General features: G+C 43.8%; 2 protein-coding genes across 2 annotated transcripts in view; one reads left to right on the forward strand and one right to left on the reverse strand.

The window, feature by feature from the left end:
* GFM2 (GTP dependent ribosome recycling factor mitochondrial 2) overlaps positions 1 to 9617 on the forward strand; it is a 70748-nt gene extending 61131 nt beyond the window's left edge. Inside the window, exon 20 of the mRNA XM_059878742.1 lies at positions 9119 to 9617. Within this exon, the coding sequence (XP_059734725.1) occupies positions 9119 to 9163 (45 nt within the window). The 3' untranslated portion in view covers positions 9164 to 9617. The remainder of the gene's footprint in view (positions 1 to 9118) is intronic.
* The window catches only part of HEXB (hexosaminidase subunit beta), a 32341-nt gene extending 9537 nt beyond the window's left edge, over positions 1 to 22804 (reverse strand). The window contains 6 exon segments of the mRNA NM_001076510.2: positions 938 to 1039; positions 4537 to 4647; positions 4908 to 4954; positions 9900 to 9965; positions 15289 to 15434; positions 22419 to 22804. Of these exon segments, the coding sequence (NP_001069978.2) occupies positions 938 to 1039; positions 4537 to 4647; positions 4908 to 4954; positions 9900 to 9965; positions 15289 to 15434; positions 22419 to 22657 (711 nt within the window). The 5' untranslated portion in view covers positions 22658 to 22804.
* Positions 22805 to 25302: the final 2498 nt, after the last annotated feature.

A 25302-nucleotide genomic window follows, 5' to 3' on the forward strand; every position in this document is an offset into this window, starting at 1 on the left:
AACTTTAAGGAAAGCTTTGGAATTGTGACCAGAGGACTAATTCAGGGTCTTGGCTCTGCCCCTTCATATCTACAACTTTGCATGAGACATGCAGCTTCTCTTGCTGTCAGTGACTAGCTCTGTAGTACAGGGGATTCAGTGAGACAGTAGTAAGGCTTGCTCCCTGCTTCACTGGTGTAGAATTCAGTCAATTTGAACACTTCTAACACTACCATTCAGAGAAGGCAATGGCACCCCACTCCAGTACTCTTGCCTGGAAAATCCCATGGACGGAGGAGCCTGGTAGGCTGCAGTCCATGGGGTCGCTAGGAGTCGGACACAACTGAGCGACTTCACTTTCACTTTTCACTTTCATGCATTGGAGAAGGAAATGGCAACCCACTCCAGTGTTCTTGCCTGGAGGATCTCAGGGACGGGGGAGCCTGATGGGCTGCCGTCTATGGGGTGGCACAGTGTTGAAGCGACTTAGCAGCAGCAGCGGCAGCAGCAACAGTACCATTATTTTCTATGAAGGAGCCATTATCCCTATGAAGGAGCCATTATCTCTTAAGATTCCCTACTTAATACAGTTTTTTAGAGAGAAAAGAAGTTGTCATTTACAGAATTCAGAACAATTCTGTTTAAAACACTTATAATATAGTTGGGCTACTTGATAAATATAATTAATTATCTTTATGTTAATCACAAAAGCTTAAGGTCTCCTACATCCATTAAGGTTTTAAATTTGTATTTCTATAGCCCCATAAATGTTTACATTTATGATAATAATTATAAAAGCAGACCAATTTTGTGGACCTAAAATGCTCAGCAATAGCATATTAAAAATTTAAAACCATGAATATCTAACTTTTACACAAGAAACATTTAAGCTGCAAACTTCTAAGGAAACCATACCAAAATTTTTTATATACCAACAACAATAACATGAATTACTCACTTTATTGCTTAATTCAGGAAAACTGATGCTCTGATAAGGGAAAGACTGGTCATCCACTATGTGCCAGTGGAGAACATTAAACTTATTAAAAGCCATGGCATCCTGCAAGCAAACAGGTTGAAAATTTATACACCTTAAAACCACAATGAGCTTATCAACTCATACCTGTCAGAATGGCTGTCATCAAAAAGAACACAACAAATGTTGGTGGGAATGTGGAGAAAAGGGAGCCCTCATGAACTTTTGGTAAGGTTTGGAGGTTTGGACATTTCTCAAAAGACTTAAAATAAAACTTAGCGTATGACCCAGCAATTCCACCTCTTGGTATACATACCCCAAAAAACAAAAAAAAAAAACTAATCTGAAAAGATACATGCACCCCAGTGTTCACAGTCGCATTATTTACAATTGCCAAGATACAGAAGCAACCTACGTGTTCATTAACAGGTGAATGGATAAAGATGTATGCATATACAATGGGACTCTACTCTGCAATAAAAAAGAATGAAATTTTGCTATCTACGAGATGGATGGACTTGGAGGACATGATACCAAGTAAAGTAAGTCATACAGAGAAAGATAAGAACTGACAGCACTTACATGTGGAATCTAAAACATACAACAAACTAGTGACTATAATAAAAAAGCAGCAGACTCAGAAAGAACAAACCCAGTTTGGAGAGGAAAGGAAAAACAATTACACACCACCGATATACATTTCCATTTGTTAATACTTGTCTATATCCAGGATTATTTCCAATGTGTCTGTTTCCTTTTAAAATTTCCCTTTCAACAAGAGAAGGATGTGAAGTATAAATTTCTTTTCACTTTTCAAAAAGCCTATACACAATGCATATCATAAATTAAAACTTTAACTTGGCCCTACTGGAAGAGAGCCAGCTCATGAATTCCCATTAGCTCTTGGCTACCACTACTGTGGTGTTTGGGAATAGAGCAGAGGAAAAATGGGATTTACAATTCCCACAATTCTGAGATTTTAGTGCCAACTCTTTCTTACAAATGAAAGAAATTCAGTACACACACAACACAAATCCAATTAACATTCTCAGAAATTTGGGGGTCACTGACACTGATTTTATATACACTCTGGAGGAATAAACAATATAATATGTATGTAAATATAAAAGATGATATGAAGAAAATGGAAAATAGGTGGAGAGACTCCCTATCAGAGAATCAGAACATATAGCCTCCCTGCTCGAGATGTGGCAAGAAGGTGGAGCAGGAAGACCCTCTTACTCACCTCCTGCCATAAACACAGCAAAATTACAACTAGTAAGAGCAATTATTGATGAGAAAGACCTGAAAACTAGCAGAAAAAAATTCTTCAGAACTCAAGATACAAAGATGGAAACACAAGGAGACATGTAGGCGGGTCAAGACCCACAGTCCTGGGTAGATGACCCACAAATGGGAAGCTATCACAGTTGCAGAGGTTCTCCCCAAGGGGTGAGGAATCCGAGCCCATATCAGGCTCTGCACACCGGGGGGTCCAACACTGAGACAGGGAGCCCCCCAAAACATCTAGCACTGAAGGCCAGCAGGACTTGAATACGGGAGAGCTGAAGGGCTACAAGAGACAGATTGTGCTTTTCAAATTTCACAGACTCTTAGTCCCAAGGCAGGGGCAGTAATTTTTAAGACGCCTGGGTCAGAACCACTTGCTGATGCTAGCCTCCCAGAGAGGCAGGAGACTACTGGGAATGCCCTTGGGAACAAGAGCACCAGAGGGAGCCATCTGGGGAGCTTGCTGACACTGGGATGTCAAGCGCTGTTTTGGAGTCCTCACTCTAGACTGTCAGCACCACAGACTTAACTGCCCATCAACAGGCCAGCGCCAGTCCCAGAAGCCAGTCCCACAGGCAGCTGCCCCAGGGCCCAGCTCTGCCCACCCAGGGAGCAGCAGCCCCCACAGGAGGCAGGGCCTGTTATATAGGAACCTTATGGTAACTACAAACCAAAAACCTATTAATAGGCACACACACAAAGAAAGGAATCCAAACATAACACTAAAGATAGCCATCACATGGCAAGGGAAGAGAGCGAAAGAAGGTAAAAGGAACAAAAAGGAACCATGGAAACAACCCAGAACAATTAACAAAATGACAGTACGTATCTATCCATCAATGGCGACTTTAAATGTAAATAGACTAAGTTCTCCAATCAGAACAGAGTGGACTCAGCCGTAAAAAAATGAAATCTTGCCATGGTGACAACATGGGTAACTCTAGAGGATATTATGTTAAATACATCAGAGATACATCAGAGAAAGACAAATACCAAGGATCTCTATCTGTGAAATGTAAAAAGCAAAATGAAACAAAAACGGACTCAAATACAGAGAATGGTTGCCAGGAGGGTAAGGGGGTGGGTGAAGATAGGTGAAGAGGATTATGAGGAACGAACCTTCAGCTATGCAATACATAAGCCCTGGGAATGTAATAATACTGTAATAACTATATGGGGATAGATGGATACCAGACTTATCCTGGTGGTCATTTCATAATGTATGCTAATGTCAAACCATGATTTGGTATACCTGGAACTAATAGAATATTGTATGTCAACTACATTTCAATAGAAAAAGAATCATATGTTAATTCATTCTTCAAGTCTAAAATGAAATAAATGGGACATAAAAATGTGTCAGTCTTTGGTAAATGAGATTATGGAATCACTGTTTTATGTATATCTATGTTCAAATATTTTTTACGCTAAGCCTGTATTTCTTCCATTAAAAATTACAATTATGTCTTTTGAAGAAAAAAATCAAGGTTTTAATGGAAATGTAAAATTAACTTTTTTATAACATGCTATGTTCATAAATGATTCAGTGAAGGTACAGGGAAACTTCCTGATCCTCATAAACTGACAGTGATGGGAGGGATGAGCCAAAAAAAGTCAGTAAGAGAAGAGTTACGTCAACTTTGCTTCCCAGCTCCCGCCACCTGAGGTTCCATATTTCTTTGGAACATTTTCTTAGTTACAAAGCTGCTCTCAGATTCCTTTCTGGGCAACTGAAAAAACAGTAAATGGAGGTCACAAAATTAAAGGTCAGTAACTGGAGATACTGGAGAAGGAAACTGCAACCCACTCCAGTATTCCTGCCTGGGAAATCCCATGGACAGAGGAGCCTGGTAGGCTATAGTCCACGGGGTCAAGAGTCGGACGGAGTAACTCAATAGCAACAGCAGTAGCAGCTAGAGGTAAGGTATTCCTCGTGAAAAGTCTCGACCCATGATTTGACAATTGAGGTTTACACAGAGGGCCAGTAGGCAGCATTAAAACTGAGTGTTTTCTTACCAATGCTACTGAATACTGGGTTAGCCTCTCTCCCACCTCAATGAAAACAAGAGGGTGATTCCCTAGGGGAGCCTCCACTTCTCTGCAGAGGAAATACATTTCTCACGGAAGGGAGGGAAGAAGTCCACTGCTTATCCTTAGTACACGGAAATACATTAGTATATGGAAAATGAATCCCTTGTTCCAACCAGCACAAGAGCATAGCGACCAACATAAAGCAACAACATACAAGAACACTTCTTCAGAACAGACAGTGGGTTAAAATAATTACCTACCAGAGTTTTCAAAATAGTCTTAACAGGCAGAAAGTGTCTAGATGTATCAATTAAGATTCCTCTATGAGGAAACCTGGGAGAATCCACAATGTTGGATTCATTGGCAGTGAACTAAAAGACAAAAGAAAACTTTTATTTATTTTCAGAATTTTCTCCAGTTCAATGATGATTACATGTGTCTCTGCAAGTATGAGATGAGATTAATTTAAAACCAAATAAAGTGTAAAAATTACATTTACCATCTAAGAAACACACTTGAGGAGAAGAAACATTCAAGAAGCAATAAATAGCTAAAAAGTTTACATTTTTCCTATAGAATGTTTTATTAAGTCTACCCAATAATGTTAGTAACATACAATAATCATACTTACAGTCCCGTAAGAATCTTGATAAATCAACTGGCTAAAGGTCTCTAAACCTGAGGAAAATAAAATTTATAATTTATTGCATTAATTTATAAAGGAGACAATAAAAGATATATTATCCAAACACAGAACCATAACCAGAAAAGGCAAATAAAATTAAGTATGCTATACTCTGTAACATTCTCTAAAGTCAAAGCTCAATTAAAAAAAAGTCCCCATTGCTATTTAAAAAAAATGCTTTACTTTATTGTACCCATACCCGTGTTTGTGTTTGAATGATCAACACAAAAAATAGTGATTTAAGAAAATAAAATTATAGGTCCTTAATAAATTTATATTGGAGGAGAAGGAAATGGCATTATAAGAAAGAGTTTTTATAATAAATTATTATAGGCACTGTAGAACATACTGAGAGCGTCAATTCCGAGGCAGGGTGATAAGTCCCGGGGCCCCCCGAGGAGAGAGGGCTCTGGGGTTCTCAAGGAGGAGGAAAGGACCAACTTTTTTTTTCTCTACATTCCTTAGTCTTAGTCACATAAAAAGTTTTTTTCTTTAAGCCTGGAACTAATGATTACACAAGAAATAACTCAGTTTAAACTACTTCCTGAAAACTATCTGACTAATCCTGGTCTGGTAGGATCTTTCTATTGTTAAGTTCTAATCCAGTTATCCTAAAATGTAAATTGTGGGAGTGGGTCTGGTAAAATTTTTACAACCTAGAGACATTCTTTTGATTTATTGTAATAACTAATTTAAAAAGTATATAACTCCCTTGCTAACTGCAGGGAGGGGGGCACTCTCCATGCCCCTTCTGATGTCTGTGTCAGAAGCTTTCTCTGTCCCATTTTCACTTTAATAAAAACTCTGCTACACAAAAGCTCTTGAGTGATCAAGCATGGTCCCTGGTCCCAAAATTAAATCTTTGGAGATCAGGAATCCAACACCCTTTACCATAAGCTATCAGTACCTAATCTTAACAGAGGGCTAAGAGGCTCAGAAAACACCATGAAACCATAAAGGCCCAACTTAAACACTGTTTTATTTATACCTGCAGAGACTTTTTTATTCATGTGCACTGTTCCCTATCAGTTCAGTTCGGTCGCTCAGTCGTGTCCGACTCTTTGCGACCCCATGAACTGCAGCATGCCAGGCCTCCCTGTCCATCACCAACTCCCGGAGTCCACACAAACCCGTGTCCATTGAGTCAGTGATGCCACCCAACTATCTCATCCTCTGTCGTCCCCTTCTCCTCCTGCCCTCAATCTTTCCCAGCATCAGGGTCTTTTCCAATGAGTCAACTCTTTGCATCAGGTGGCCAAAGTATTAAGAGTTTCAGCTTTAGCATCAGTCCTTCCAGTGAACACCCAGGACTGATCTCCTTTAGGATGGACTGGTTGGATCTCCTTGCAGTCCAAGGGACTCTCAAGAGTCTTCTCCAACACCACAGTTCAAAAGCATCAATTCTTCAGCACTCAGCTTTCTTTATAGTCCAACTCTCACATCCATACATGACCACTGGAAAAACCATAGCCTTGACTAGACGGACCTTTGCCGGCAAAGTAATGTCTCTGCTTTTTAATATGCTGTCTAGGTTGGTCATAACTTTCCCTCCAAGGAGTAAGCGTCTTTTAATTTCATGGCTGCACTCACCATCTGCAGTGATTCTGGAGCCCAGAAAAATAAAGTCAGCCTATATTACAGGCCAATTCCTCTATCTAGCCTTGACTTTACCAAAATTCATGATTCTACCTGACAACTGTATTGCCAAGGAAAATTTTAACCTAAGAATACAGTATACCTCACTTTATTGTAATTGAGTCTCTTGCATTTCACAGATACTGTGTTTTCTACAAGTCAAAAGTTTGTGGCAACCCTGTTATTGTTAGATGATGATCAGTATTTTTCACCAATAAAGCATTTTTTAAATGGAGGAGGAAACACAACCAACTCCAGTATTCTTGCCTGGGAAATCCCATGGACAGAGGGGGCTGGTGGGCTACAGTCCATGGGGTCACAAAGAGTTGGGCACGACTTACTGACTAAACAATGACAACAATTTTTAAATTAAGGTATGTACCTATCTTTAAGACGTAATGCTAGTGCACTACTGTTGCACTATACTGCTGAAAAACGACAGTATAGTGTAAGCATAACTTTTACATGCACTGGGAAACCAAAATATTTCTGTGACTCCCTTTACTGAGATAGTCACTTTACTGCAGTGGTCTAGACGCAAACCCACAATATCTCCACGGCTTCCCTGTAGTACAAACTCAAATAACAGAGAAGGTGTGACAACATACTACAAAAACACGGACGATCGTAAGAGACTACTATAATCAATTATATGCCAACAAATTTGACAACTTAGAAGAAATGAATAAACTCCCAGAGAGAAAACCTACCAAGACTGAATTACGAAGAAACCGAATCTGAGACTGATTACTAGTAAGGAGATGGTAACAATAATAAAACATCTCAAACAAACAAAGGCCAGGACTGGAAGGTTCACTAGTGAACGCTACTAAACAATAAAAAAGAATTAATTATTAGGATATGACACCAAAAGCAAAAGAAATAAAAGCAAAAATAAATGGGACAACACCAAAGTAAAAAGCTTCTGGACATCAAAGGAAATCATCAACAAAATGAAAAGACAGTCTACCAAAGGGGAGAAGATACTTGCAAATTATGTATCTATTAAGGGGTTAATATATAAAGAACTCAAACAACTCAATAGCAAAAAACAAACAGTCCAATTAAAAAATGGGTAGAAGATTGTGAACAAGTATTTTTTTCAAGGAAGACACATAAATAGCCAACAGGTAAATGAGAAGGTGCTCAGCATCACGAACCATCAGGGAAAGGCAAACCAAAACCACAGGACCCATCCCCTCACACCTGTCAGAATGGCCATGGTCAAAAGCACAAGAAATGACAAGTGCTGGCGAGGACATGCAGTAAAAGCATCCCTTATGTACTGTTCATGGGAATATAAACTGGTGAAGCCACTATATAGCTACCACATGATCCAGCAATTCCACCTCTGGGTATTTATCCAAAGAAAACAAAACACTAAGTCCCTCCACCCCAAACATATGTACCTCTGTGTTCACTGCAGCATTAACTACAATAGCCAAGATACGGAAACAACCTATCCGTCAAGGGATGAATGGATAAAGATGCGGTGCGCATATGTATACAATCGAATACTGTTCAGCCACAGAAAGAAGGAAATCTTGCTGTTTGCGACAACATGGATGGAACCTAAGGCCGTTATGCTAAATGAAATAAGACAGAGAAAGACAAACACTACATGATCTCAATTAGATGTGGAATCTGAAAAATCAAAAACCAAGCTCATAAGTATAAAAATAGATTGGTAGTTACTAGAGGCAGGGGTAGGGGGTGGGCAAAACGGGTGAGGGGTCTAAAGTACAATCTTTCGTGTATTCATAGGTCCTAGGACGTGAGGCCCAGCATAGGACTGTGATTAATAAATGCTGCGCTACCTATTTGCTAAAAAGAGTAAATCTCAGAAGTTCTCATCATAAGAAAAGCAATTCTTTTCTAACTATGTGTGGTGACGGGTGGAAACTAAACTTACTGTGGTGATCATTTGCATTATATACAAATATCAAATCATTATGTTGTAAAACTGAAACTAATATAATTTTATATCAATTATATCTCAAGAAAATTAGGGAAGAATAAAAAGTTCAAAGCTGCTTTGGCTATGTCTTCTTCCTACCCCCAAATACAGAATAACTTTGGAATTTTCTGTTACGTGGCAGCACCCTCAAATATCATTTATGGCACATTTGTTATTTTCACAGTCTGACAGGAAGTAGAAAATAAGGACTTCCTGGACTGGATTCACAAAACGCTCTCAAAAGTTGTTATGTGGATCAGGACAGAGATCAATAAAGCTGATTTCCCTAACTGGCCCCAGACTAGACAGGCAGACCAAAGTGGTAACAGTTTAACATCACATCCCATTATATGTAAATAATCTAGATGATAATATCTGTAGTTACATTTGCAGTAAGTAAATGTCCCAATGCCTGAACTTTGAAGTTCAGACTGAAAGTCACAGGAAAAGCTTTTAAGGTTCTTCTCTGCTCACTGCCTCCAATCACTCTAGAGTATATTTTTATCTTTTCACAGCATTCTTGCAAACTTTGTTACATTGGGGGAAGGGTTCTCTTCTTTTCTAGGTCATCATAGTGTGTGTGGTTGCTCTGTTCCTGAACTTTTCTTGAGACTCCCAGGATCAAATCATTCCTGGCCAAGAAACAGAAGAAGAATCGTTCGATTCCCCAGTGGATTCAGATGAAAATGGATAATGAGATCAAGTACAACTCCACTCCTGAAAGGAGACACTGGAGAAGAACCAGCTGAGTCGATAAGGACTCTCACATGCCATGGCACATGTGTTTATGCTGCACTGAGGTCATGAGCATCTTAGCACAGCAAGCAGAAAACATCACCACACATGGAGAGTTGGACATGTTTTATTGGGAACATGATTTTCCTCTTCGTTTTTCTGCTTCTGCACTAATAGACTGGTACAGAAAAAAATGTGAGTATACTGTTGTTTGAATTAATAAATCAAATGCAGAAAGGACATGCTTGCTACTGAAGGTGACAAGAGGGGACGCATGATGAAACAAAATCTAACTGGAGCAGATCAGGGCCATTTTAACTATTTATTTTAACAATAAATATTACAGTTCAAGAACATCAAGGAATTGCAGCATTATGAATGCAATAACCTTCAAACATTTTTAAAAGGTCAAATGATCTTTCATTAAGTGGTATATATAAATGATCTTAGTGGTATATACAGTACTGAATGGAAATTGTTCTGGAAATACCCAACAAATCTATAAAGGGCCCAAGGAAGCAAAGTTTTCTACTAATATGCTTGATTTCCCAAAGTGGCAACTGAAACTATTTCCTTACTAGAAAATAACAATGAAACTACATAGAACTTACCTCGTAATACTCCCCAAACCCTGTTGGCAGTGAGCGTGGCCACTGGTCCTTTCACCAGTAAAGTATCTGTATTGGAAAAAAGAAAAAAATGTCTCTTGTTGGTGACAGATGGTAACATTTTACATATATACAAATATCAAATCATTATGCTGTAAACCTGAAATTAATATAATGTTATGTCAATTATACCTCAAAAACCCAGGAAAGAATAAAAAGTCCTCTGCTTCATCATCACCCTGCACGGCCACCAGCACTCAGGGTGGCGCGTGACAGCTGGTGACACCTAGGGAAAACAGGTCTATCCACAGCGAGTCATCGGGTGACAGTCTTCTGACGAGGTAGCCTTTCCATCAGAACAGAGTCCTGAGTTCGGCTTATGTGTAAAAATGGACAGAAATACTGACTCACCACGTTGTGAAAGGGGAGTGAACACAGTGTCGTAAGACAATCATACTCCAAAAACAAGCAAGCTCACAGAAGGACAGAGAAGACTCTTGGTTACCAGAGGCGGGTGGTAACTGGACAAAGGCAGGCAAAAGGTACTCACTTCTGGTTATAAGATAAATGAGTACCAGGGACGTAATGCACAACATGATGAACAGTTAGCACGGCTGTGTGCTATACACGAAAGCTGTCCAGAGAGTAAATCATAAGAGTTCTCATCAAGAAAAAATGTTTTTCTGTCTTTAATTTTGTATGTACATGAGATGACGGTCACTAATTTCCTGAGACGATCATTTCACGACGTATTTGAGTCGGATCACTGCACTGCACACCTGGACCTGCACAGTGCTGGGTGTCAGTTGTGCCTCAGTGAAACTGGAAGGAAGAATGTTTTGCTTTTTCCTTCAATGATACACAGTACATTTCCCAAAACATATCATTGTATTTCTGGATCATTCTTTTCTCCTGAGCTCCAAACCTGTTTCTCTAACTGCCTTCTGTATGTCCTCACTTAGAAGTCCCGTGAAAAGTGAAAGTTGCTCAGTCCTGTCCGACTCTTTGCGACTCCATGGAATTCTCCAGGCCAGAATACTGGAGTGCGCAGCCTTTTCTGTCTCCAGGGGATCTTTCGAACCCAGGTCTCCCATATTTCTAGGGGATTCTTTACCACCTAAGCCACATGGGAATCCCAAGAATACTGAAGTGGATAGCCTACCCCCCTTCTCCAGGGGATCTTCCCAACCCAGGAATCGAACCAGGGTCTCCTGCACTGCAGGCGAATTCTTAACCAGCTGAGCTACCAGGGAAGCCCCAGAAATCCCATAGGTTCTTCCTTAAGCTCCAGAAGCCCCAGACTGAACTCTTCCCTCTTCTCACTCGCTGGGCTCTGGACTCATCCTCTCCTCACTCCAGCCAGCCGAGTAGCTCAAGTCAGGAACCTGGGTGTCGTCTCCATGATTCCTCATTCTCCCTTACTGGAGAGTTCTCTCCCGCTACCCCTCTACAGAGCAGGGTCTTACTTAAGCTAAAAATTTAAGTCAAAAGGGCAAACTCCTCAGTGCCCATAATTCCTTGATGAAGCCTCTGGTATCAATCTTGCACTCTGTAAGACCAGAGATTTCTCTACTCCAGCCCTTCTCTCCCTGTGCCCCAACTTGCCCCGTACCTAATACCCCTAACATTGTCCTGAATCTTCCTTAACACTCACTTGCTGGGATCTTGCTTGTCGTCCAGAATCTGCCTTCTAACGCAGGGGACAGGAGTTCAATCTTTGGTTGGGGAGCTAAGGTCCCACATGCCGAGGTGCAACTGAGCGCACGCACTGCAACTAGAGGCTGTCCCAAAAGTCATTTCAGTGTTGAGAGAGCTTTCTCGTGGGCTCATCCACAGACAAAGTAAAGGACCAGAAGGCACAGAGAGGTGGAAAGCTAAAGGGATGAGACCGGGAAGACTCTGCAACAGCAGACACTCAAGGGCTGCAGGGTCATGATCTAACATGGTGTCTCTGCTTCATCCTCACCCTGCACCACCATCACCCAGGCTGCTGCCTAACAGTTGGCTACACATAGGGAAAACAGCTCTATCAACAGCCAACAATCCAGTGACAATCTTCTGACAAGGAAGCCTTTCCATCAGACGAACAGTTGAGAGTTAGCTAAAGGCCAGGCTAAGAACGGTATTGCTGTTATGACCACAGTCGAATCACGATTCCTCCCCGCTATTAAATCCTTAGTTTAAGCTCCCTAAATAGAACTCACCATTTCACTGGTCACGGTTTAAAAGCCAGTTTTTGCCACATTCCACTTCTGAGATCTCCTGGAATCAGCACAAAGACTTGTCTAAACCATTAACAGGTGGCATATACCTGATGCCAATTACTTCCCAACAGCTGAGGACTGGCTGATACTTAAAAGGATTCTGATTCAACCCAACGCAAAAACCACACAGATAAAGCCATAAGGAGGAGATTGTGTTTCCTGAATATACGGACAAATAAGCTATAGAATTTTTATTTCAAAGCCGAATTCTTAGTCTTAACACTGATAGGCTCCCTGAGGTGGAACGAAGGCATCTCTCTTTCAGTTATCCCTTTCTATACTTTTTGCACCACACTGTTGTTTTGAAGGGTTTACATGCAAATAACAGCAATGGATTCCTCTTTTTAAAATAATAAAATGTTATAGGTAAGACTGAAATCCCCCATGAGATGCCCACTGAACTGCCCCTTCTTGCCTTAGAGGAAACAGCAGGGCCTTTCCCGGGCACTGCTATGTCCACGCGACAAGGAACGGAATGCTGCTTTACGTGCACCTTCCTGCATATGCTGCTATATAAACGGGACCCTCCTGCACACAGTGTGATGTGTCTTCCCTTGCCCAGCTCAGCAGTTTATCTTGGCAAGTCCTCCGTGTCGTTCTGTCTCCACTTCTTCTTTAAGTACTGTGTGTATTGGCGTGTGCTGCACTGGGTCGTCACTGCTGCGCGTGGGCTTTCTCTTGCTGCGGCGGGCGGGGACTCCTCTCGAGTGGCAGTGCGCGGGGGTCTCGCTGTGGTCGTCTCTCTTGTGCAGAGCACAGGCTCTCAGGCACGCAGGCTTCAGTCGCTGGCACATGGGCGCAGTAGTTGTGGCTGTGGGGTTTAGCTGCTCCTCAGCATATGGGATCTTCCCAGATCAGGGGGCGAAACGCACGTCCTCTCTATTGGCACGCAGATTCTTAAACACTGGACCACTAGAGAAGCCCTGTAACTCCACTTGTTCATTCTCAATTGTTGAAGAGTATTCTCTAGTGTCAACTGACAAGATATATGCAGCCATTCTTCTAGTGGAGAACACTTCGTTTTGCTTATAAACATTCACTGTGGCAGACAAACCACAGAGAGCATTCTTGATGTATGTAATGACTTCTCTATGGTAGAAATCAGTCTACATCTGGTTCTGAGGAGATGCCTGTTTTTATTTTACTTGATGCTGCTGTTAACACTCGTCAGTTTCTCCAAGATTTCCTCATACCCTTTGGACAATGGTTGATATCTTGTTATTTCCATTTGTGTGTTACTTCTATCATCAACAACTACTTTAAAACTAGTTTATCCTTTAACCAGAATATTTCATGGGTAGCTTATCTCCAGAAGTCTCTCTTTCAGAAAAATGCGGTTTGCAAAGCTGAATGCAAGACAGACTGTAACTCCCCAGCCTCGACACATTCCATTGTTTGGATTTTACAATATGTCATTGTACTGCCAGTCAGCAAAGATTCCTTGCTAATTTGCTGATCATTCCTCAATTCAGATTGCAAAATCTAATTCATAACGTGTCTAACTGCTAACTGTCAACTCACATGACTAATGTGGCAAACCGTCCTGATTCTAAGAACAGCCACAGAATGGAAGAGAAATGAAGTTCTTTTGCAAAAAGATGTTATCAAGGCATCAAGAAATCTCATCTCTAATCTAACCAAAAGGATGAAGAAATGGACTCTAACTGTCTGTGAAGCAGTCTGAGAACAAAGGGGTTACTCTTTTCTCTAAGATGTGCATTTTCCTTTCTATTTTGACACCTGACTCAACAGCCTGCTCTTTCTGCACTCATCTTAAATTACCCATTGCTCTTCTTTGATTCCTTGATACAATTCAATGTAATTTCCAGTTGGTACATGCTATGATAAAGGTCTGCCCATCTGCTTATTCTTTCTAGAACAAGTTAGGAAAAGCCTTGGATAAGAATATTTTACACAAACAAAAAATTATGTAGCTAAATGTTGATTATATTTTCAATCAATATAAATGAAGATGGAATATAAATATAATACAACATAAATATAAATGAAAGTGAAAAACTTCATCCCTCTCAGTTCTGCATTATCTATGTGTCAACTTAGTTATGAACAGAAATCATGCCAGGACTTCTCTAGAGGTCCAATGCTTAGGATTCTGTGCCTCTACTGCAAGGGGCACAGGTTCAGTTCTTAGTCAGGGAACTAAGATCCCACATACTGTGCCCAAAAAAAGAGAGAGAGAGAGAAAGATCATGCCTATAAGCACAAGCTTGATTTTTAAAAAAACGATCTAGATGTCCAAAATTAAGGGATAAGCCAAGTAAGATTTGGCATATCCATACAATTGGTTGAACATTATTCAGCCACTAAAAATGCTGTCATTGAAAAACATTTAGTGAAATTTATGTTTGTAGGCAAAAAAGAGGCTTCCCAGGTCGTGGTACTGGTAAAGAACCCGCATGTCAATGCAGGAGACATGAGAGATACGGGCTCAATCCCTGGGTCATGAAGATTCTCTGGAGAAAGGAATGGCAAACCACTCCTGTGTTCTTGCCTAGGAAATCCCATGGACAGAGGAGCCTGGCAGAGTACAGTCCACGGGGCCTCAAAGAGTTAGACACGACTGAAGCAACTTAGCATAGCACATGCAAAAGAGAAAAACAGAAAACCACATGTACAGAATTAGACCCCCCTTTCATGCCATTCTTTATCTTATGCTTTTATTTATATCTATGTAAAATATTCAAATACATTACTCTGCAAAAAAAAATATATTAAGTAACAGAGGTTAACTCTTGAGTGCTGGGATTATGAATAATTTAATTCCTCCTCTTCACTTACTGTACTTAAAGATTTCTGCAATGATTACATTTTAGTTTTGCCATCAGACTTTTAACAGTAATTATTTAGTTATTTATTATTGCCAGTGTGCAGCATGTGGGACTTTGGTTCCCCATCCAAGGATCAAACCTGTGCTCCCTGCAGTGGAAGTGCAGAGTCTTAACCACTGGACCACCAGTGAAGTTCCCTCATGGTTATTTTTTAAATAATAATTATAAACTCGCTGGTTAAGAGCTCACAATAGTTCATGGAGTAGAGTCAGCTTCTGGCCCTGGAGTCTGTAACAAGCAGCTTTGTGTACAGTCCATTCCTATGACACAGGTACTCACAAGACTCATCTGAAGTGATGCTGGGGAAACTGTCACACTCTGGGTCCATGATGACAGAGACTTCAAGTTTCTGTAACTCCATTTCACTTGGAATTTTATTATGGCCATGATGCCATTTGTAGAAACCAAAAATATAGTCATAATATCTGTGTGAGAGAGAAATTCAAACAAATTATTAAGCCATTGCTCATTCGCTAAGTCAGGTCTGACTGTGACTCCTTGGAGTACAGCACACCAGGCTTCCCTGTCTTTCAGTATCTCCCAGAGTTTGCTCGAACTCTTTTCCATTGAGTCAGTGATGCCATCCAGCTATCTCATCCTCTGTCCTCCCCTTCTCTTCCTGCCCTAATCTTCCCCAGCATCAGGGTCTTTTCCAGAGTCAGCTCTTCACATCAGGTGGCCCAAGAATTAGAACTTCAGCACCAGTCCTTCCAATTAATGTTCAGGGTTGATTTCCTTTAGGATCAACTGGTTTGATCTCCCTGCAGTTCAAGGGACTCTCCAGAGTCTTCTCCAGCACCACAATTTGAAAGCATCAATTTTTCAGTGCTTAGATCTCTTTATGGTCCAACTCTCACATCCACACGGGACTACTGGAAAAACTATAGTTTTGATTATATGGACCTTTGTCAACAAAGTGATGTCTGTGCTTTTTAATACACTCTCTAGGTTTATCATAGCTTTCCTTCCAAGAAGCAAGGGTCTTTTAATTTTCTGGCTGCAGTCACTGTCTGCAATGATTTTGGAGCCCAAGAAAATGAAAACTTTCACTGTTTCCATTGTTTCCCTCTTTGCCATGAAGTGATGTGACTGGATGCCATGATCTTAGCTTTTTGAATGTTGAGTTTTAAGCCAGCTTTCTCCCTGTCTTCTTTCACCCTCATCAAGAGACTCTACTGCTTTTCACTTTCTGCCATACTAGAGTGGGATCCGGTATAGCCGATAAGCATTGTAGCCGTGTTTTATTGAAAACAAAAGCAGAAAGGGGTGACAGAGGATGAGATGATTAGATAGCATCAGGGACTCAACGGGCATCCATTTGCGCAAACTCTGGGAGATAATGAAGGACAGAGGGGCCTGATGTGCCGCAGTCCATAGGGTCACAAAGCATCTCACATGACAAGCCAAGTTTTAAATACATACGTGGTAGGAGGTGATGTCATTGACTCCTCACACCCCTGCTACCTGGTATGAGTCCAGCTAGAAGCTCCCACCTCAAGCTGCACGTCAGCATCACCTGGGAGCATTTTGCAAACAGGTACTGATGTCCAGCGGCTTCCCTGGTGGCTCACCTGGCAAAGACTCTGCCAGCAATGTGGGGCCTGGGTTCCATCCCTGGGTAGGGAAGACCCCCTGGAGAAGGGAAAGGCTACCCACTCCACTATTCTGGCCTGGAGAATTCCATGGATTGTATAGTCCACGGGGTCACAAAGAGTCGGACACAACCTAGCGACTTGGACTTTCACTGATGTCCAGATCTTCAGAATCAGAGTCTCTGAGAGTGTGATTTTAAGAGTTGCCTGGGCCACGACCCCAAGTGACTCTTATGAGGTCCCCATTATAAAAGTACTCAAACGAATAATCCTGGGTGTGCAAGCCCATTCTGACGAGTGATGGGGCAGAGATGGGAGAAGGGTGAGCATTCCTCTCTGAGGTGAGCACCAAGAAGAAAACTTTCTCTGTATGTGGTAACAACACAGGTAGCAGCCACACCAAAGAAAGCACATCAGAGATGACAAGAATAGATTTCCTAATGATACTGTTGAGCCATGTAGCCAACTAGCCCTGAAATCCTGCCTGCTTTTGGACTTCCCAATGTGTGAGATTCTTTACTGTCTGAGCCACCAACGACTGAATGGTTCAAGATTGAGAAAGGAGTAGACAGGGCTGTCTGCTGTCACCCTGTTTGTTTAAACTGTACGCTGAGCACATCATGAGAAATGCTGGACTGGATGAGTTATCAGCTGGAATCAAGATAGGCGGGAGAACCTTAGACATAGGGATGATGCCACTCTAATGGTAGAAAGTGAAGAAAAACTAAAGAGCCTCCTGATAAGGGTGAAGGAGGGGAGAGAAAGAGCTGGCTTAAAACTAAACATTAAACAAACTAAGATCATGGCATCTGGCCCCATTAGGTGGGGGTTTAGATGCTAAGTCATGTCTGACTCTTGCAACCCCATGGACTGTGGCCTGCCAGGTTCCTCTGTCCACGGGACTCTCGAGGCAAGCATACTGAAGTAGGTTACCATTTCCTTCTCCAGAGGATATTCCCACACCAGGGATCGAATCCGGGTCTCCAGGTTTGCAGGCAGATTCTTTACCGAATTAGCTACTGGCCCCATTACTTCATGGAAAACAGAGGGGGAAAAGGTGGAAGTTAGTGACAGACTTCTGCTTCTTGGGCTCTAAAAGCACTATGGATGGTGACTGTAGCCATGAGATCGGAAGATATTTGCTTCTTGGCAGGAAAGCTATGAAAACTAGACAGCATGCTGAAAAGTAGAGACATTACTTTGTGGACAAAGGTCTGTATAGTCAAGGCTGTGGTCTTCCCAGTGGTCACATATGGTTGTGAGAGTTGGACTGTAAAGAAGGCAGAGCACCTAAAAATTGATGCCTTCAAACCGCAGTGCTGAAGAAGACTCCTGAGAGTCCCTTAGACAGCAAGGAGATCAAACCAGCCAATCCTAAGGGAGATCAACCCTGACTATTCACTGGAAGGACTGAAGCTGAAGCTCCACTATTTTGGTCATCTGATGTGGACAGCTGACTCATTGGAAAAGTCCCTGATGCTGGGAAAGATTGAGGGCAGAAGAAGAGGGTATCATATGATGAGATGGCAGGATGGAGTCACCAATACAAGGAAATGAACTTGGGCAAACTTCAGAAGATGGTGAGGGACAGAGGTCTGGTGTGCTGCCTCCATGGGGTCGCAGAGAGTTGGACACGACTGGGCAACCGAACAACAACAACATGTGAGATAACAGGTTTTCTTTTCTGCTCAAGCAGACTGAGTCGGGGCTCCTGTTACCTTCCAACCAAAGTATCCCAGCTAATAACACCAAAGAATCCTTACTAGGGCCTGGGAAATTTACATTCTGCTGGTACCCAACTATCAGAGGAAGAGGGTAGGAAATAAACATTTGAAGGTACTAGAAGATAAAAGATCACATAGTCTTCAAAGCCTAAGATATGCAACAGATTCTGAGAAGCCAGAAGGCTGCATAAGCTACTTATATATAGGACTGTCCAGTGTTTTTTCCAGGGAAGTAAGGAGAGATGGGAAAGTTCTGATGAACTTGGAAGTATATGGAAGTTAACCAGTGACTTCCATATAGCCAGTTAACTACAGTGAAACAGATAAAGGTGCTGAGGAAAATCATTAGCTTAGGAAAATCTTTTTATAATTTAAAAATACATTATTTATTTACTTGGCAGGGCTGAGCCTTAGTTCTGGCATGTGGGATTCTAGTTCCCTTACTTAGGACTGAACCTGGGCTCCTGCATTGGCAATGTCCAGGAAGTCTAAGCCCCTGAACCACCAGGGAAATCCCTATCGAAAAATCCTGACAGATTCAAAAGAAAATAAAGATCATGAAACTATTAGCTAACAATGCATCCTAGGGCTTCCCAGGTGGCGCTAGTGGTAAAGAACCCAGCTGCCAATGCATGAGACACAGAGACGGTGGTTCCATCCCTGGGTTGGGAAGATACCCTGGAGCAGGAAATGACAACCCGCTCCAGTATTCTTGCCTAGAAAATTCTATGGGCAGAGGCGCCTGGAGGGCTACAGCCCATGGAGCCACGAGTCAGACACAACTGAATACATAGTAATCTTATATATGCTGCTGCTGCTGCTAAGTCGCTTCAGTCGTATCCAACTCTGTACGACCCTATAGACGACAGCCCACCAGGCTCCCCCATCCCTGGGATTCTCCAGGCAAGAACACTGGAGTGGGTTGCCATTTCCTTCTCCAATGCATGAAAGTGAGAAGTGAAAGTGAAGTCGCTCAGTCGTGTCTGACTCTTAGCAACCCCATGGACTGCAGCCCACCAGGCTTCTCCGTCCATGGGATTTTCCAGGCAAGAGTACTGGAGTGGGGTGCCATTGCCTTCTCCGAATCTTATGTATACATTACCACAATTAAAAAAAAATTTTTTTTAAGGGAAATGAAAGCTGTCAGCAGCTTTAAGATTTGAGTCAGATGCTGGCTGTCCGAAATAAGGAAAAGCTTGGCTCTGGATATTAAAACTCTAACAGAAAACCCAAAAGGATCTGATGGTGGTATCCGAGGTGTGTATGAACAGTCAATAACTCCATCGTCTCAAACTCTTTGCGACCCCATGGATTGTAGCCTGCCTGGCTTCTCTGTCCATGGAATTTTCCAGGCAAGGATACTTGAGTGGGTAGCCACTCCTTATGGTCTCCTGCATTGCACGCAGATTCCTTACCATATGAGCCACCAGGGAAGCCCATTTTAGCTTGTCGGGATCTGAAACTAAAGTTTCAGTTAACCAAGGAGGGAAAAAGGGGAAAAGAAAAAGAAAAAACTGGCATGTGATCTTGTTCTAAAAGCTAAGGAAGCAGCCATGTACCAGACAGACAGAACTCTGCCTGCAAAATGCATACTGTTTCAAAGCAGGGGTTGATACAAGTGGGAGACAGGCGCCATGAGGATCTGAACACACTGGGGCCTCGGTTTTACCTGTTCTCCATGGCCTACACATTCTAGAACACCCCATCATCTCTAAACCTTTTCAACACCATCATGCCTTTTCTCTGAAGCAGTAAAGGCCCCTCCTCGCTTCCTAGAACACTCTCCTGAATGCTTTCAAGTCTCAGCCATAAGGGCTCATGTTTTATAGCCTGCTTCCTAACATGCAGGGTATAATTAATAGCTGCTTGCCACACAGGGCACAAATTAGTTACGCAAAGTCCTCAGATAACTCCCTGCACTCCCTTAGGATGCCAAGCCTTGTTTTTCAAACCATCTCACAGCTTATTCAAGTTCTGCTTATCTAACCATGGTTGCCTTACATCATCCACGCTTTCTTGCCATACTCATACCATTCAGCTTATCACTGTGTCCTTGTTTTACTAGCAGTATGGCACAGAAGGAAAATCCAGTTTTACGAACTGAGTCCCAGGGCAAATGAGGTGTGTTTATTTTTAAAAGATTCCCAAGTCAAGATCTTCCATTAAATGGCCTTCAGGTACTTTTTCCTTCTCAATATCCCAAGGCCGGTAATCAACCACCTTGATGCTACTTCTTCACCCAGACTCTAGCCATTCTGACCTGATGGCAGATTCAACACCAAAGACTCCCTAGAGTATACATCCAAAATGAGGGTAACATGGTCCCTCTTCTTATCTAGTGGTTCCCAACTGAAGGAGAAGAAACCATCTCTGCCATCGACTTCGTAAGTCTCTGCGGCCTAAGCCTAAGTCCGAGGCCTAGCTGGGGTCAGCAGGTGCTAATCTGACTAGTCCTGCATTTACCTCCCAGCTGCGTGGTGTCCTGCAAGCACAATTAAGCTCTAACGACCTCAGGGAACAAGGACCAAAATCTGAGGGAGGGAAGGACCTGTACAGTGGGCACCAAACCACACTCCTTCAGGGCACCTTTAGGACAGTCCTGCCCTTTAGGACAGGTCGAAGACTGAGGCTTCTTGAGACATCTCCCCAAGGGCAGTCGCCTTGCACACGATGTAGTTAGCAAAGCTAGCGCTGTGGCACACCACCACAAATCAACTCCTACTGTTGCTCAGTCAGTAAGTCGTGTCCCACCCTTTGTGACCCCAGGGACTGTAGCCCACCAGGCTCCTCTGTCCATGGGGCTTTTCCAGGCAAGAATGCTGGAGTGGTTGCCATCTCCTCCTCCAGGGGATCTTCCCCACCCAGGTAGGGATGGAACCCATGTCTCTTGTGTCTCCTGCATTGGCAGGCAGATTCTTTCCAGCTGAACCACCAGAGAAGCCCCACCCCACACCCCCCAATCAACTTGACATCAATTTTAAAAAGAAAAAGCTAGCACTGTGGGCTGCCTCCGGAGAGGGCAATGGCACCCCACTCCAATACTCTTGCCTGGAAAATCCCATGGATGGAGGAACCTGGAAGGCTGCAGGCCATGGGGTCGCTGAGGGTCGGACGTGACTGAGCGGCTTCACTTTCACTTTTCACTTTCATGCATTGGAGAGGGAAATGGCAACCCACTCCAGTGTTCTTGCCTGGAGAATCCCAGGGACGGGGGAGCCTGATGGGCTGCCATCTATGGGGTCGCACAGAGTCGGACACGACTGAAGCAACTTAGCAAGGTGGGTTGCCTCCCTACTACACAATTCGCCCTGTGGCCAATGAAGTTACAGACCTGAGGCTGGAGGGCTGAGAGGTGCTAAGGATCTAAACAGGAAGCTGGGAGAGCAAGCACATAAGTGTTTCTGGCAAACAAAAGGAGAAGCAGGTACTGCAGCGCAGTGACATACCAAAGTCGTTAGGAGAAACTATCCAGCACTTTGCATGGAACAGGGATTTTGGAAGGGAAGGGGAGTTTGGGGCAATGCTTCAACCTTAGGACTTTCTGCCACCTGAACTGTTACCAGATTGGGGGAGGAGAGATTGCCTATCAACGACAAGCCACTTCGGGAAACCCCTAGTCCCCAAACTTTAAGAACCCATCTTCCTCTTAGAATTCCCTCCAGATAAACTGCCATTAATCCTCCATCCACTCCATTCTCCGAGGCGAACATGGCCACAAACTCTGAGCATCCTACTTCTTCCGCTCAATATCCTGCACCCAAAACAGGGTTCCAGAGCACCCAGGAAGTCCCTTAGGAGGCGGGGGTGGGGGGAGATGACGGAGGTCAGGGGAAGAGCTTGGGTTTCAGTCCCTGCTGGTTCAAGCGGGCTCTGCTCTCTTCTAGACCCGTGACTTTGGTCTGGTCACTGGCCGGTTCACCTGTCAAATAGGGGCAAGAGCGTCGGCCAGGCTGGATGGCTGTGCAGGTGGTAAGAGGCTCTCAGGCTCGCCTCCTCTCGGCCCCCGCGCCTGCGCTGCGTCCCAGGGTGGTCCGTCCCTCCCCGTCCCGGGGTCTCCAGGTTCCCTCCCTGGCCGCCCGTCGGGAGCGCTCACCGCCGAAACGCTTCCTGCAGGACTGCGCAGGAGGGGCCAGCCTTGGAAGTGGGGCTGTGCCCGAAGAAGAAGTTTCCGGGCGAGAGGTAAAACAAGCGCGGGGTCGTCTTCAGAGAGACAGGGAGGGGCCAAAGATTCAGGTCTCCCGAAGCAGAAACGCGCGGGGTCCGCGCCGCCAGCGCCGCCAGCAGCGCCAGCAGCCCGGGTAGTCTCAGCCTCGCCAGCCCGCGCTGCTCCATGGCTGCTCGGCTGCTAAGCTGCTCTCCACCGGGGCCCGCTCCGTAAGCACCAGCCGCCGCCTTGGCTCCGGACTTCCCGTCCGGATCCGGGGGCGGGTACGTGCAGCGAGAGAGCCCGAGAGTCACCTGACTGTGCTTCGCCCGGGCTCCGCCTCCAGTTGGGTGGGCCGTCCTCGGGATCACCGCCCCGCCTCGGCTCCGCCTCCACAGGGCTGGGGCGGCCCCCCGGACCACCGCCCGGACGCAGCAGACGACTGCGCCCAGCCCAACCCGGGTTTCCCCACACCCAGACTTCCTGTTGGCAGAACGGACGCCACGGATCGCCCAACTTCCTCCAGTCCCTAACACCAGATAGTTGCCCCTAAGTCTGGATTTCTCTAAAAACGGCAGTTCGACTTTAAATATTAAAGCCTGCCTTCAGAACTCCTAAGGACAGAGTTTTGAACACTTGGGAGGTTAAAGATTAGGCAGGAGATACTGCTGCTAAGTCGCTTCAGTCGTGTCCGACTCTGTGCAACCCCATAGATGGCAGCCCACCAGGCTCCCCCGTCCCTGGGATTCTCCAGGCAACACTGGAGTGGGTTGCCATTTCCTTCTCCAATGCGTGAAAGTGAAAAGTGAAAGTGAAGTCGCTCAGTCGTGTCCGACTCTTCGCGACCCCATGGACTGCAGCCTACCAGGCTCCTCCGCCCATGGGACTTTCCAGGCATGAGTACTGGAGTGGGGTGCCATTGCCTCTGCCTCCATAAGAAAATGGGCCATATTCAATCTTCCCACTTAGACATGATCTCTGACTTTGTAAAGTCGGCTATGCTTATCGTCCAAGTCTCGTAGCCTACTTGAGACGGCCTTTCTTATTTCTTCTTAGGCATGTTGCTAGCTATTTCATTGCTTTGCTGCTGGTGTTAATAGAATCGCTCCCTCCCCTAGCTCCCCCTTTCTCCACAGAAATGATGCAAGAATGAGGTAGACGTTTAGGTCTTGGCCTGGAAATATCTTTCCATCTGCTGCTTATACCACTGACCTCACCCCACCTCAAGCAATGTGGAAACACAGCTGCCAAAGTCTTCCTTGTAAAAGGTAAACTGGGGGATGCCACTTCCTTATACATGCCAGTGGCTTGTTTCCCATTGTCTTTAGCATAAAATACAAGTTCCTTACCATGACCTCCATGGTGTGCCGGAATTTGCATCGCTCTACCTGACTTCCACCTTCCGTTACCTTGTCCCAGTGCCCTGCCCTTCTGTTACCTGAACCCACTGAGCTTTCTGTTCCCTCACAGCCTGACCTAAAGGTGTCAGGAAAGCAGAGAAGGAAATAAGAACAGACACAACTTACTCCTGCCCTAGACTGAGCATATTCCCATCTATCAACTGCCAAAGAGGTTCTCCTTAACCAAACATTAGTCAGGCTCTCTTAAACCCTCTTCTTGACTAGCATAGCCCAGTTCTAGCAAGGATCCTGAGAAGTTAATGGATTAAGAATCCCCCACCACCACCCTTGATATGGGATCACCCTGGGATCTTGCAGTAAGAATTCTATTAGGTTGGTTTGGCAAGAATCTCCCTTACTCTTGATGTCTCCTCTTCATAATTCTCCATCCACGGGCCACGGCTGCCCTCTGCTCATTGGCTATAAAACCCCAGCTGTCTTTCTTGTTTTCAGAGTTGAGCCTGACATCTCGACCCTGTTGTGATTGTCTTAGCACCTCCTTCAATAGTCCTGAATACACTTGTCTGAATAATTAAAAAAAAATTATTCACACAATATTTTTGGATCAGTCATCCCTGAGGAGTGAGGGGCAAGAGGACATAAGGCAATTTATTTCTAGCTCAGGCTTTTTTTTTTTTTTTTTTTTGGCCTCAACATGTGGTATGTGTGAACTTAATTCCCTGACCAGGGATCAAATCCTAACCCCCTGCACTGGAAGTTTAGAGTCTTAATCACTGACCACCAGAGAAATCCCTCTAGCTCAAGTTTATGGATAGATAATTTATCAGTCTATTTCTGCTTTATTGACTGTGCCAAAGCCTTTGACTGTGTGGATCACAATAAACTGTGGAAAATTATGAAAGAGATGGGAATACCAGACCACCTGACCTGCCTCTTGAGAAACCTGTATGCAGGTCAGGAAGCAACAGTTAGAACTGGACATGGAACAACAGACTTGTTCGAAATAGGAAAAGGAGTACGTCAAGGCTGTATATTGTCACCCTGCTTATTTAACTTCTCTGCAGAGTACATCATGAGAAACACTGGGCTGGAAGAAGCACAAGCTGGAATCAAGATTGCCGGGAGAAATATCAATAACCTCAGATACGCAGATAACACCACCCTTATGGCAGAAAGTGAAGAAGAACTAAAGAGCCTCTTGATGAAAGTGAAAGAGGAGAGTGAAAAAGTTGGCTTAAAGCTCAACATTCAGAAAACTAAGATCATGGCATCCGGTCCCGTCACTTCATGGGAAATAGATGGGGAAACAGTGGCTGACTTTATTTTTTGGGGCTCCAAAATCACTGCAGATGGTGACTGCAGCCATGAAATTAAAAGACACTTATTCCTTGGAAGGAAAGTTATGACCAACCTAGACAGCATATTCAAAAGCAGAGACATTACTTTGCCAACAAAGGTCTGTCTAGTCAAGG

Source organism: Bos taurus, chromosome 20, assembly GCF_002263795.3.
Source record: "Bos taurus isolate L1 Dominette 01449 registration number 42190680 breed Hereford chromosome 20, ARS-UCD2.0, whole genome shotgun sequence".
Lineage (NCBI taxonomy): Eukaryota > Metazoa > Chordata > Mammalia > Artiodactyla > Bovidae > Bos > Bos taurus.